The sequence below is a fragment of the Prenolepis imparis genome, unplaced genomic scaffold (genome assembly GCF_030444845.1).
Source record: "Prenolepis imparis isolate NDT839.2.m4 unplaced genomic scaffold, iyPreImpa1.0 SCAF_1, whole genome shotgun sequence".
NCBI lineage: Eukaryota > Metazoa > Arthropoda > Insecta > Hymenoptera > Formicidae > Prenolepis > Prenolepis imparis.
The window spans coordinates 836897-851736 of record NW_028141159.1 but is presented as its reverse complement, the minus strand read 5'-3'; the positions used below and the strand labels follow the sequence as shown (position 1 = coordinate 851736).

The 14840-nt window shown below is 35.9% G+C and overlaps 1 protein-coding gene across 4 annotated transcripts; it reads right to left on the bottom strand.

Moving 5' to 3' along the window:
- Nucleotides 1-589: 589 nt before the first annotated feature.
- On the bottom strand, nucleotides 590-14835 carry LOC145940730 (uncharacterized). Of its 4 annotated transcripts, none has more exons than XM_083046220.1 (16): nucleotides 14315-14835; nucleotides 11823-11920; nucleotides 11648-11721; nucleotides 11293-11560; nucleotides 10286-11173; nucleotides 9824-10175; nucleotides 9605-9741; nucleotides 9446-9526; nucleotides 9200-9373; nucleotides 8876-9118; nucleotides 8614-8797; nucleotides 8439-8510; nucleotides 7913-8179; nucleotides 5886-6056; nucleotides 5319-5723; nucleotides 590-4830 (listed from the first exon to the last, which is right to left on the bottom strand). In XM_083046220.1, exons 1-16 carry the CDS (start codon nucleotides 14469-14471, stop codon nucleotides 4583-4585), a joined length of 3819 nt encoding a protein of 1272 aa, XP_082902346.1. In that variant the 5' UTR covers nucleotides 14472-14835; the 3' UTR covers nucleotides 590-4582. The 4 variants fall into 4 exon arrangements, with proteins under 4 accessions (XP_082902346.1, XP_082902339.1, XP_082902361.1 ...); XM_083046213.1 differs by lacking the exon at nucleotides 14315-14835 and adding an exon at nucleotides 12112-12848; XM_083046235.1 differs by lacking the exon at nucleotides 14315-14835 and adding an exon at nucleotides 12035-12080.
- Nucleotides 14836-14840: the final 5 nt, after the last annotated feature.

Sequence of the window (14840 nt, the reverse complement as noted above, 5' to 3'; positions counted from 1 at the left end):
TCAAATGCGCTGTTCAGTTGGTTCTTTTTTAATTAAATTTCGCGTTAATTTCTTTAGCATTTATTTAGCGACTGTCTATGTAACTGAATTCTCTGTTCTTGGATTTAAAAAATATCTGATGTAAAAATTGTTTTCATAATCGAGAAATAAAAATTTGATCTTATTATTGATGGGCGCGATTGCGCAGATATTTAAACGTGGCGGTTCTGAATTTGTTTCTTTACAAATTCCGTCAATGATTTATTTCCACTGCTGCGAATGGCGATAATTATAAAAACCGACGATAAGCAAGATTATTCAACTATAACAATAATACAATCAATAATACGTCGATAATTATAATTATACAATTCTATTGTTTTTTAATTTGAGGAAAAGATAATTTGTATAAATATCAGAAATAAAATAAATATTATCAATTCATATATACAAAATCAAATGTTTTTCGACATCGTAAACAAAAGCTCTTTAGACAAATGAAAAAAACCATCAGTCATTTCACAACGAGAATATAATGAAATGACGAGGATGATAATTACAGTTCCCTGTATTTATTTGTGTGACATTTCTCTCTCGACTTCACATAATATAATATTCAGTAACTTTATTTACAAGAGTTATCGACCCAGTGCATGGACTAAACATATTTTAGTTTGCTCGGGAATCGATTTATTTACAAAAATGTGTCTTCGAATTATGGAACAACCTTTTTAAGTCCGCAAATGCATGGGACATAGTATCTCGTTTTCGCAAATATCTTCCATTTAATGAAAGCAGAAATGTAATCATTGCGATTGTAATCATCTTATAAAAAAATTCAGATTGAAAGGTCCCTCGCGCATCTTGCATAACAATTTCTCTTCTTGTTTTCCACACACCAAATATTGGTAAATTATCTTCGTCGTCCTCAAAAATGAAGCTGAATGTAAATGCGAATACGCTTCAGAAACACGGCATCTTATTTCGTCTCGGCATTCGAAAAGGGAATCGTTATCGCCGAGCTGATGTTCTTGGCGAGGAAACGCGGGGTATATAGAGTGTTCCGGAGACTATATCTCTCCTAGATACATTTTAAATTTAAAACATATTTTTCTTTAACTTAGATTGAGCGATAAAAATTGTTTTCGATTAACATAAACTCGGAAAGCACAAACGTGATTGATAATGATAATTTTAGAAATGTTTAGACAATGTTTACGAAATCAACGTGTGCTATCTGAGATTACTTTGTATCTCTGTTAAAAAGAAGCTGATTGTTATGTAAACTACCTATTTTCTTATTTTGATATTCAATACCTCGCGCTTCCTTTCACACGACTGCCCTTTTACGAAACAAAATTAGCATAATAACACTTGGAAACTTCCATTCTCTATACATATATGTAGCATCGAAACGTAAAACGTCCTGCCAGCGATACTTGTATGAATATATCTCATGCTTAGAATGTGACTTAAATATTCTTCTTTTTTTACTCTTCATTCTAATACACTTTGTACATACTTATGGACGCTTGAGATGAAGCTTTACTATGTGATGGATCGGTCCGAGATATAAACTTTTGAACCACTGTGCAATAAATACGATCGTCCGCAAATCTGACGATGAACGAAAATGCTATGGCCGGTATTCATAGTCCGTTCTTATTTCAAGACCGTCTTACCCTAACAGCACATATATCCCGAAGACGTTCGGAGAACATCCCGAGGATGTTCGAATGTTCTCTGGACATCCTCTGGATATCCTCAGAATGTATTTCGGATATGGTGTGCTATTAGGGTAAGTAATGTCTTAAGATGCAAATACGGCTCTGTGATTGGTTAATCACATCTTAAGATTGTACTTAAGACAGTCTTAAATATAAGAACCGACTATGAATACCGGCCTATGAAACGAGATCCTTCTGTCGCCGATATACAAGAGTGTCTTTTGTAAATATATTTCCCTCAATTCTCAACGAGCGCAACGAGTACAGTTAGTGCAATTTTAGAGTCCCATAAGCCGTCTTGCATTTTTCGAATTTCGCGTATCTCGCGTTGCAGTGCAGATGCGTTATAAAATTCGTGAATATCATTGCGAATAGTTAATATTGTGTATAGGCATATACATATGTCATATTCATAATCGTCATCTACCTGCAAATTGCTTCTTTGACATTTATCTTTTTTTTTCTCTCATATTAATTATATTGATATATACTCTAATAAATTATTAAACATAAAATATTAAAAATGTTAAAAATGTAGTTTTGAGTGTGTATGTGTGAGAGAGAGAGAGAGGTCATCTTTTATAAAATATCAAGTTGTAACAATTTTAACATAACATTTCAACATAAAAGAGATTATGATCCATATTCTCATCTCTCATATTTAGACAAACATCAGATCCAGCGAGAAGAGTTTATTATGAATATGGATCAATATGGGACAATCGGAAATAATATATCTAATAAAAAGTTTTCATCACACATAATGAATTAAAAATGATCTACGATGTTATTATAGCATTTTATCGGTATTATTTTTCTATATACTCGCGCGTATACACACACATACACAAATAAATTTATAGTTTTATATACCAACAACACAAAATAAATTATAAAGTCTAATTTTATATTATTTCTTTCTTTCTATGTCTTCAAGTATATTACGTAAATTTATTTCGCGTTTCTTATATGATTCCACATACAATTATATGCGATTATAAAAAAAGGGTTATCGTATGCAAGTAAAATACGAATGTAACGAATAGTCATAAATTAAAATATATGTAACTCGTTTATATGTTATGCAATTAATAAAAAAAGATATAGATAAATACTAATTTTTCGATATACAGTACTAATGTTTTTTTTTTTTGCAAGATATTTTGCCTTTTGAGATATAATTCTTAAAAGTATAATTGTATACTTAATAAACTATCAGGAGAGAAAAATGCAATTATGCGCGCATGATGAGACTCTAAGGTACATATGTAGTAGAATAGTAATGACGCTATCCTTCCGAAATATAAAAGGAAAAATAAACTTTTGATAGCGTTATCGTTTAAGCCCAATTCTCTTTGTAATCATATAAAAATTATAATCTTGTGTACGAGGTGTAAGCAATTAAATCAAAAGCAAACACATGTTAGCAACAGTATTGATATCAATATCGAAATTCATAAAAGGATATCTCGTTTGAATTGATTCTCTATTGGCTGATGGAATGTTCTCGTTTTTTTTTTTTTTTTTTTTTTTAATTAATTAATTCTGCGAACAATTCTTCTATATATCTCCCGAGGTTTTATTAAGAGACATTTCAGTCTATCTACCACTTTCGATCAGGATAATGATACCGCACTCTCACGCGTTCTTCTACGAGAGAGAAGTATATATTATATATATTTATTTTTATAATATATGTATGTGACGTCATGTGTGTTCGTCGTGTTATCTCGTATGCTTTTCGTGTTGATAAAGTCACATGGTTTGCAGCAATACAAATAGAATATTAAATGTTTAAACCATCACTCTGTGTAAGTAATTGGGTGATAGCCTGCAATTCTCACAAATTCAAGATGTTCGCGTATTATTTGCCAAAAGGATTTTGCAAGTCCCATTGTAAATAAGCGACGTATCCTATAAACGACACTAGATTATAAACATATCGACAATTTAAATCATATAATTATATTCGCTGACGACAAGTTTTTGTTGCATTATATATATAGAGTATGTAGATATATCTTTATGTTGACTGACAGTAATAATAATATCCTTTTGTTTCGTCTCGTATTTAAGGAACATAATCTCAATGTGCGCAACAGTGCTTTTAGTACTCATGAATCATTGCAAAATACTGTCATGATACATCCTCATATCTGTTACAATTGTCAATGAGAAAATGAGAGTGTTGAAAATATGCTCTGAATGAAGACATGTATAAATTGCTTAAATCGCTAAATAATTCTCACCAACGACACGCGAAAGAAACTTGCAGTCCTATCTTAGGCAAATAGATTTTATGGTGATTTTACGTTGTCATTTAAAAAGTACGCGTATCAAGCTCTAAACAGCTTGTCATAATCAACAATAAGAATTTTCACATTTTTTTCAGTCTTATAAGCAATACATCGTTTTCATTTTAGAAAGCTGTTCACTTTCGCGTCCTTCAATACGCGACCCGCTTCATTTTCAATATTATATTATCCTGTACATTTGTAATTTCTAAATAACTTTTCGCGAAACTTGGAAAAGCGATTCCATAAACGATGTCAGCAATGTCCTTTCGACGAAGAAAAAAGAATCCTTCAAAAGAGAAGTACTGTCCAATCCCGAGTCTAATCGACTATTTCTAACCGAAATACATGACACGTTAATTCGATAAACTCTGTCGATACGAAGATTTGATAAAAAGATCTATGTAGGCGAGCACCGTTCTGTAATTTAACGGCGTGTGTATTCAGCATCCGTGCATCGAAGGTATTTCGGACGTAAAGATCTGTATCACGAAGAATACCGGTTGATCGACGAGTAGAGCAATGTTATCGATGCGCTTGCAAAATTGAAACATAATCCGAATACGAATATAGTATATCACTTTAGTTATGCACTATGGTTGATGCGTGTTGAAGTCTCTCAAGCTCTTCCAATGACAGGACATTCGTCTGCCCGAGTTCTGGTAGCTTGCCGGCCCGAGCTTGAGCGAGGAGTTCCGGGCTGAACCATCGTGCAAGTTGATTAGACGTTGGCGAAAGGTCACCTCCGTTGCTACCCACGAATCCGAGGCCCGGTGAAGATTGACGGCCGACCGTCATGTTTAGTTGTTGCGATCGCATCGCTCGTCCATCTGTGCATAAATTTATTCAATCATGTAATGGATTTCATCATGTAGATCATTTAAATGACAAAGATAAATGTTATTGCAAAATGTATATGTGCGGAATAATTGTACTACATAATTTGCCAATATTTTTTATATAATCTAATAATATAAATGTTCCATATTAATATTTTAGCATAAAGCTTTCGTAATGTAATTAATGATTGTTTACTTAATTACCCTAAAAGGTAAATGATGTCAAGACAGGATTAAATGGGGGAAGGCCAAGAATGGCTTGCTATTATTCCGATTTCTGAACACCGTTGCATGCAATTTGATTGGGGAGAGGAGAAACACCTGAAAATCAATGTAAATAGGATAAGGAAGGAGTTTTTATAGAAAATGTCAAGTTTTACCAAGTGTAAGTCGGATTTGATATTGTTCGATTTGTTAAAAATTCTTTTTTTGTAGTATAACACTCTTGTCACTTTACGCTTCATTGAATCATATATTACCTGTGCGATTGGAATTGTAGTTTTGGTTCATGACAAGTTGCATCGGTGTATTTACAGTCCGTTGCGGTGGTGGTTGTTGTTGCTGTTGTTGTTGTGGCATGCTAGCGGTTCCGTGCGATGACTGTTGCATGTTAGCGAGATGCGCAGGGACTTGCTGAGTCTTCATCTGGGTATTTATAGGATTTGATCTCGGATTCATAATCGAGTTTTGAACCACTGGGTTGTATTGCGGAACGTTGTGATGCGGCAACGAAGTGGTCATTGTATGTTTGGATCGGGCTGGATTGCCGTACACATTCGCGACCGTTCTATGCTGATGTTGTTGGAATTCCACATTTGCCGTATTGTATTGGAATTGATTGCTGCTCGTGTTCCCGTTGTTACCACCTTTCACTATAGGTCGACCTGAAAAGAGAAAGTTTCGTGACGTTTAATACTATGTTATTAAAATAGTCAATAGTCAATAATAAACTAATAGTAAAACCTTTCAAATAATATTTTATAACAATAAGATTTATATAACAAAAATTTCTGTCAATATAATTTTATAAAAGTTAAGAGGATAACCTGGATGCTGTTTAATGGACGAATTCGACCATGTCGACGGAACGGATTGTGGTCGTAGCGCAGTGTGTCTCGAGAGAGCTCCTTGCGTAAGTAGCTGAACCGCAGACTGCATTTGTTGCATCTGCGAAGTCTGAGTTTGTGTGGATAATTTTGATGGGTCATTGCTGTTTCCTGTATTTAGACAAAAAAGTTTAGTTTATGATAGTGAAAACAATGAAAACTTAAAGCTAAACATTAATAACACGAAACAAATATTAATGCTTTCTTAATGTTAATGTTAATGCTCTTTTTGTCTTGCCTCAAAAGATTTAATTTAATAAAGAAATATAATAATTTAAATGTATACTATAGTATTTACTGTATTTAAATATTTAATAAATGTTTTATGTTTTCAAAAATTAAAATCTCAATCTACCTAATTTATATATAAATTTAATCAATATCAATTTTATATATATACATATTACACACTACAGACTTGGAAACACCAACAACATACTTACTATGGGCATGTTCCGCTTTACACTGCCCCAGTACTGAAAATTTATAATATACGTAACGTAATATACTATATAAACTATAGATTTTCAGTACTAAGTGTTTATCGAAACATGCCCTAAATATTCATTTGGATATTATCATTCAAATGTTTTCTTACTATATAATTTATATAAATTATCAATTTAAATTATTCATATAGTAGATTATTTATCTACACTATATTGTGCCATTATTAATAACTAATATTATAATAGTAACAAATACAGTTAACTCTATATATTACATTAATATTTTATATATTATTGCATGCAAATTTCGCAGACACATGATTTAAGCAAATGCGACATAATGAAAAAGAAAAGAAAAAAAGAAAAAAGAGAAAGAAAGAGAAAGGAGAAAAAAAAGAAGAGGAAAAAAAGAGATAGAAAAGATTTAAGCTTATATTACTGATGAAAAGTGCAACACTAATAATAGGAAAAAATGTAAGCATGTGTAAAAGAAAAGTTAAAAAAAGAAGATGAAATAAAGCCGTTTATTATTAAAAAAAAACCTATTTCAACACACTCTCTATTAAGAATTGTAATAAATCTTTGTTATTAAGAGTTTATTTTATAAAGTGCTTTTTTGCATCACATATAAAATAAAAATAATATATTTTATAAATATCTGTCATATGTAGATATTCTTTTAAGAACATATATAGATATATATTAGAAAGATGTGACAGATATTTATCACACAAATATTTTCAATGCCGATTCTCTTCCATGACCTTTCAAGGTTTGAAACATTGTATTTCTGAAATGTCCAGCGAAAAAACTAAACGGCAAAAATTTTTCGTTTTATAATCGCAAAAATAAAAACAAAAATCTAAACATAGCAATCAAAAATTATGATTTTATAATAGATTAATGTGCACTTTATGAAACTCTCCATCTGCTAGGAGACAGCACAATTAGAAATCTTTACCATAACTTGCAATTATACTAGTATTTTAAGAATTAATGTTTCCTATTCCGTTTGAAATGCGATAATTTGATTATTTTCGTCTACCGTCAGCGTTTCCAGTTCGGATGACTTTTTTACTGCCTCATCAAACGAGACACAATCGTTATTGTTGGTATCGTTATCAACAACTATTACGTTAGATTCTGATACTTTTGCAGTGTCGTTTGCATTTTCATTAACATCAAGGAAAACATTTTCCTTCGTTGTGTTAACATCCGGATTATCGTTTATATCTTTCTCCTGTTGTAACGAATACGAATATTTGGTTTTTAATGCCGATTCTTCCGTACTGCAAGTATTATTGTTCATGCGATTAGCTAAAGCAGATTGTAGAAAGATTAGTTTAAGAGTCTCATTTTGCACTTGATTGACAGAGTAAGAAAGTTTAAATGAATCAACGGAAGGAACGGCGGTGTGCACTCGATGGTTTTGATCTCGAGACATGCGAGAGTGATTAATATTTCCATTAATTGCGGGTATAATAGAAGTAGTTTCTAATTTGCGGAATTGATTCGCACCGTCGGGTTCCTTGTCAGCAGTCATTTTACGTAAAACGGAGGTTGGAGTGAAAGCGAGTGGACTCGCTGTTTGCTTAGCTGGTGAGTTAATAACAGGACTCGACGCGCGCAGTTGCTGCTGCTGCTGTACTTGTTGCTGTTGTTGATCCTGCCGCTTACGGAAATTCTCACGCTGCTCCTCCAATTTCTTCTTGATTAAAGCACTTTGCATTATAGACTGAGTGTGCATAACAATCTCCCGTGGCGACGGTACTCTGTGCGGTATCACTGTTATAATAATAATAATAATAATTTATATATCAACTTTTTTAACACAAATATCAAATTTTTTAACATAACTTTCCTCAATTTTGTTAATATTGCTCAAGATTTATAACAAGTCTATATCAATTTGTATATCGAACTTATTAAATGATTTTACTACATTGGACGAGTATCTTTCTTAAATTAGAAATATTTTTATATCCAAGAGATGATGCAACAAATTTCGAAAAATACAAAGTTCATTGTGTTTATTATATACTACCTGGATGTTGTACTGACAAAGTACTAGGACTAGCTGCTAAATTTGACGATATTATCGGAGGTGGACAATAAGCTGCATTCCAAACATAATATAAAATTGTTCGATTCAAGTTTCCGCTTAAAAGGGAATGTTGGAGAGAAAAATAAAACAGAATAATTGCGTATGAAAATCTTACCGTTACTCATCGGAGACGGAATCCTCTGTTGTTGCTGTTGATACAGCATCTGTTGCAACATATGATCCTGATGAGTAGGGGGAGCGGGATGAGGATGCGGACTTATAGAACGAGGTGTGGTACCGCCGTACATTTTCAGAATATTCACCAGCACTTCTCGATGACGATGCTGCATAGCGGGATTCTATCGATGATACAATTAAAATTATGAAAAGACTACCATGTAACAAATGCGCAATATGTGTGTTATGAATGAACTTACCTGCAGCTGTTGTATCAGATGTTGTCTGGTAATCTCCCCTTGCTGCAGACCCTGAATAATCGCTTGAGCTTCTGGTCGTTGTAAGAGTTCTTGGCTTGACGGGATATTATTTATCATCATCTGCATCTCCGCCGGTACCGGACTGACACCTAGCATTCGCTGATTACCCATCATCATTGACAACATATCGGAATGTCGTTGTTTTTGCTGTTGTTGCTGCTGTTGTTGTTGCTGCTGCTGCTGCTATATAATGATATATACAGAATGTTTATAAAACTCTTTCATCGCGAAGATATAGATAACTAGAGTGCTATAGATATATACTTGTATTTGCAAGACTTTCATCAGATTCTCGTGTTGCATTTGAGCCTGATGCGGATGCTGAGTAGGGCCAAGAGGACCAACATGATTAAACGTCGTAGTATGGATCGGTTCCGTAGCTGGCTGTTGATGAGGTATTGACGGCTGCTGCTGTGTTTTTAATTGCGAATTAAGTAGCTGAAAAGTAACACGAATTATTATACATATACATGTAATTAATATAGCGAGAAAAATTAAATCGAAACGTACTTGCATTAATGTTACAGGTTGCTTTTGTGTGATAGGTCCGTTAGCTGCAGGCACAGCTTGTCCTCCATTCATTTGAGCAAGCTAAATCATTTTTTTCAATAAGTTTATATGAAATAAAATTAAATTATTAATAAAATTAAATTATTAAGGTCAACGTACCAGTTTTTTAAAAGCAGAGAGATCTTCTTCAGTCTTATTTACATGGGGTGTATCAGTCGAAGTCGCAGGTGGAGGAGCACCACCCCGCATGCGTGCTTCCAATTCTTCCAAACTGTGCACAACTTTTCCACCAATTTCTAAAAAGAAATATATATGTATATTTATGTTTCATACGATCTGCTTATATGACAGGACGATATACAAATATGCGTGACTTACCCAAATCTTTAATAGAACAGTTTTTCACCATAGAGATAGCTGTATTAGATGCGTCACCCTGGCCATTTTGACTCGGTTTGTTACCGCGATGTAACATTTCGAGTAACTTTACACCATTTGTAGCAGAGTTAGTATTATTTGTCGTGTTAGCTGGAGAAATTGGAGCAAAATAGGTGTTTGATTCCGTCACCGATGGTATTTGAATGTTTGGCTCGGTGATGTCGTTCAATAAATTGTTCAGCAGTTCGTCTTGTATGGAAGTCCTACGACTATCCGCCTGCTGAATCGGACTTTCCCTCTTGAACCACTGACTAAATCGAGAACCAGTGCCACTATTCGTACCAACTCCGTTCTGCAAATAAAAACAAAAAATTTGTTCAAACGACACAAACAAATTGTAACATTATTTCAGATATATTATGGAGATGCAAAGATATAAAAATAATTAAAAAGATGACTCACTGTCAACAGTCCAGATACGCCAGAGAACGTATCAGATTTTAGAAACTCATCCAAATTAAAATCAGGATGCGAGTCCTCTTGATTCTGATTAGCGCTGGAATTCTCTGTTGACTCGGATGTTGTCGGTTCGGTCACGGTACTCTCGCTAATGTCATTTTCTTTACTCTGAGTGATGGAGGATTGCTCGGTCTGTTCCGAAATCGGAGAATGCGGCGCTGGTACAGCGTTCAGAGGTTGATCCATGACAGTCGGAGTGCTACGTCCTTTGGGACCCGCCGAGTTTTCGTTCGGCTTGTCATCTTTTTCCGCAGCATTCTTCTTGTTTCGTTTCTTCTGCGCGGGAGTCTGTTTCTTGTTCTTGGAATTACCACTGTTGCTCACAGCCTTTTCCTCCGGGATATCCTCGAAGCCCCTTAACTCGATCGTATCATGCTGAGACGTAGGTCCCGAGCTGAACCATTCGGGCTCGTCCATTGAATCGCGATTGTCACTATAAGTCCGTCGACGATCGTTGTTGAATCTCTTTTCGCGACCGCGATCTGTCTGATGGTTATTCCGTTCGTTGTTTCGCTCCGGTCCTCTGTCGCCACGATCGCGCTCACCGTAATCCCGGCCAAATGATCTCCGTTCGAATCTCTCGTCTCGCTCGCGCAGACTGTCACGATCGCGCTCCCTCTCTCGCATATCACGCTCCCTGTCACGCTCCTTTCCATCACGATTATCTCTGTTGTCACGATCACGCAAAGGACCACTAGCCGCCGTGCCTGATCTAAAACCATAATCTGCACGCTCGGATTCAATCTTTTCGTTTTCCGATCTAAAATCCCATATATCTCGCGTCAGAATCCTGCCGCTACCGATTCGGCGAACAGGTTCACGATGGCTGACCTGTAAAATATTTCATACTTGTGTTTACAAACGGAATATAGAAAAGCGATACTAATAGAAAAGAAAATACGCAGTCTAAAAATAATAAAACCCTATCGCGAGTATATAAATTTGTATACCTCTGTTTTGCCGATTGGGCTTTCTGGACGCCGATTTGGTGGCTGATTCACATTAACGTAACATCCCGAGTTAAAACTTCTTCGTTGAGGGCTCAAAACGATGCCGTCTTGCTCCTTACGTATTCGGTCCCGTGGATCGCCATTACTACGTCGCTTACTATGATTCTCAGTGATTTGATCACTACGTCCGGTCCTTTCCTCCTTCGGGGGTGTATCGCTACGCTTTCTATCTGAATGCCAACGTTCGGGATCCCAAACACCTCGTGAGCTGCGAGAAAAAAATAATTGGCGATTAACAGAGAATAGACGTGTATCGAAAATTCTAGAGAAGGCTATAAACATCCTTGTAACATACTTGTTATAAGCATTGTCCAGGAATGCAGGCCTCCGTTTAGATAATCGCAAGTTTTTTATCACCATCAGTTCCTCCTGAAAGCAACAAAAAGAAAATTGTAAATAATACATATATTGCAAGACTCAACTTGCGCCACTTTAATGAAATCCAATAACATTTGCAAAGCGACATTTACCCGAGAATATTGAAACTGAGGTCTAGAACGGCCTACTTCCATGATCGAAGCGTCAGTCACCTCCCCGGCCAACGACATCGATATAATGGCTTCATCCCCTGTAGAAACAACAAAAAAATAAAACAACCATTTAATAACAATATACATACACATTGGCAAAATTAGAAAATCGCTCCGATCTCGACGCCTAAAATTTAAATCGAAATAATGACCTGCTAAGAATTCGCACACAATTTTATACATATAATCGTCCGTATTAGAGAACAGCTTAGAACGCGGTCGTACTTACGGAAGGTCACCCGCTTTAGAGGATTGATAGATTTGTTTTTCCGGAACCAATGGCAAGCTCTGGTCTGCATAACAAGGATGTCTAAGAAGGGAGAGCCGGTCGGACCGACCAGCGGTCGTTTCCGCGGTCGCCGATACCAGTTCGAACCGATAAAGCGATTGACGGCGATGAGTTTCATTGTACAAATCTCTGTGTGGTGGTCTTTGCTTCGAATAAACCGAATATAGACTCCGCGAGGGAAGCCTCTCTCTTATCCGGTTGCTCTGTTCTATCTAACTGTGTACGTCGCTGTGTGTCTCTTCGCGTAACCGTCTCGGCAAAATGTAAATAAACAGGTGAAGGGCAAACAGTCAAGACCCAAATTCCCGAATCAAAGTCCCGTCACGAATACGTTGATCCGCGAGTCATCGGAAAATGAGATTCTCTCGCGAAAGAACCTTGCCTAAGAGCTCTTTCCAATTCTTTAAGGCTCGAGCGCAAAAAGTAAAAATATATATATAAAATAAAAATATAAAATATAAAATAAAAACTCGAGCGAGATCTAAATGTTCGGAATTTATCCGTTCGGCCTTGAAGCCGGTGATATAATTCCGAGAAGTCTCGTCCGGACCTTTCGTCCTTTGAAACAAAGCACAACTTGGAAAACAAATTCTTTTTGCTTTTCGTGTTTTTTTTTCTCTCTCTCTCGTGACGAGAGAAAAAAAATGTTAACGCCTGACTCTTTAACCATATACCAAGTTGCAGAAATTGTTTGCTTCTACTCTCAAAATAATAGTAGCTATTTGATGTGTAGAAATGGTCAATTTTACATAGGTATTCCACCGATTATATCTCACTCGCGACTTGGTACCGAAGAAAATGTGTAAACACTTGTGTAAGCACAGTATAGTGCAGACTGACTAATTCAAACTGCTTTCAGACGAGATAATACTCTGGCAAGCCAATGAAAGCTTTCCTGGAGAAGATCCTAGTCGAGAGGGCACTTGATTCGCCACATAAAGATAATTTAAATATTTAACCGATTGTCATCTAGGAAGGTTTCTAGAAATCATTGTTGTCCTTAAATATACAAGTGCGCCAAAATTTATGTAATACAGTTGTCTCAAATAAAATGTATATCACATTTTGAAAAATAACATTCTTTGCTCTCAAAATTTTTAAAACTGTACTTGTTTTCTTATGTAATATATTGGAGAGAGAGAGCATTAAATTTTATTGATTTAATTAAATATTTTTTTAAGTCAAAAGACATTTATGTATGCACATAAATGAAGTGAATCAAAGACTAATCTGGATGAAAGAGAAAGTATAATTGACCAGAAAGATTTAATATATCAATGTTACAAGTCCTAAATATAGAGAAAATATTATTATTATATACTATTAACAAAGATAACGAAGGAAAATAATTAATTAAAATTTTTAATAAATACCACTCGTGTCTATCTCTTACCAGACGTACATAAAAAACGAATAAAAAAATAAAAAAAGATAAAAAAAAGTAAATTAATAGAAAATGAATTTAAACTCATGTTGATTGTTCGATTATAATGATCTGCAAATAGACTGTAGAGATACTTTTATGCATGACCTTATTTTTATATAAACATCTTTATTTTTATACAAGTCAGAGCATCAATCATGCGTTACTAAAATTTACAAAATTTACAAAAAATGGAGTTAATCAAATTGGTTTCCGAGATGCTCTTTGAATATCTAAATAAAAAGAGTATACAGTTAAAAAAGTGAACACAAATATACAAGTAAATAATACCTCCAAATTATTTTAGCCAACTGACAGAAATATCGGAGAGACCGCTTTTCCTTTTTTTCAAATTCAAATTTAATTTCTATCCAACGAGTGAGAGAGAGAAAGAACGAGAGAACAGATCTGTTTTAGCTACACTTTCTGTACTTTCTTTCACAATTTTCCCTTTCGCGACACTCGAATATCTATTTCGCTTGGCAGGAAATGTAACAAATTTCTAAAGATAAAATACATCTTCCTCCGATTGAAGGGAAAAACGGAATAAATTGGCAATTCAGAGGTTATTCTCCGACATTACTCGGCGACGAGCGTCGCTTCGGAGATCCGAGATGGAAGAAAGGAGGGGAGGGAGGGAGGGGGGGGGGAGAGAGAGAGAGAGAGAGAGAGAGAAAGAGAGACGAATATAGAGAAAGATAGATGTGTGATCAATCGTACCTTCTTCCTTCTTCGTCGTCGCGGTCGTCGTCGACGACGACGTCGTCGTCGTCGTCGTCGTGGTCGTTGTCGTCATCGCGGTTGTCGCCGCCGTCGTCGACGTCGTCGTCGTCGGCGGCGGCGGTTGCTTGTCACTTGTCACAGACTCGACGGACATCGCGCCGCTGATTACGATGTCGACCTCGATCCGCTGGCGGAGAGGATGTGCGATGTCCTGCGCGGATACCGGCGCGTCCCGTCTCTCCTCGATTTGCGATCGGACAAGTTTTCCCTTCCGCGAGAGATCCTTTACCGCGATCTTTATCTACGCCTCTCGTACTACACGAGCGGCGATGCACGTACACACATATACACGCACGCACGCACCTACACAAATTCACACGCGACGCGCGCGATCGCTAGCTCGTATATAACTCGCACACACATACATACACATACGCGACGATTGGGGAACACTCGCGAGAGCGCGCGCGCGCACCTTATATACGTACACGAGAATTTACACCTCTATAGTTAGATATATATA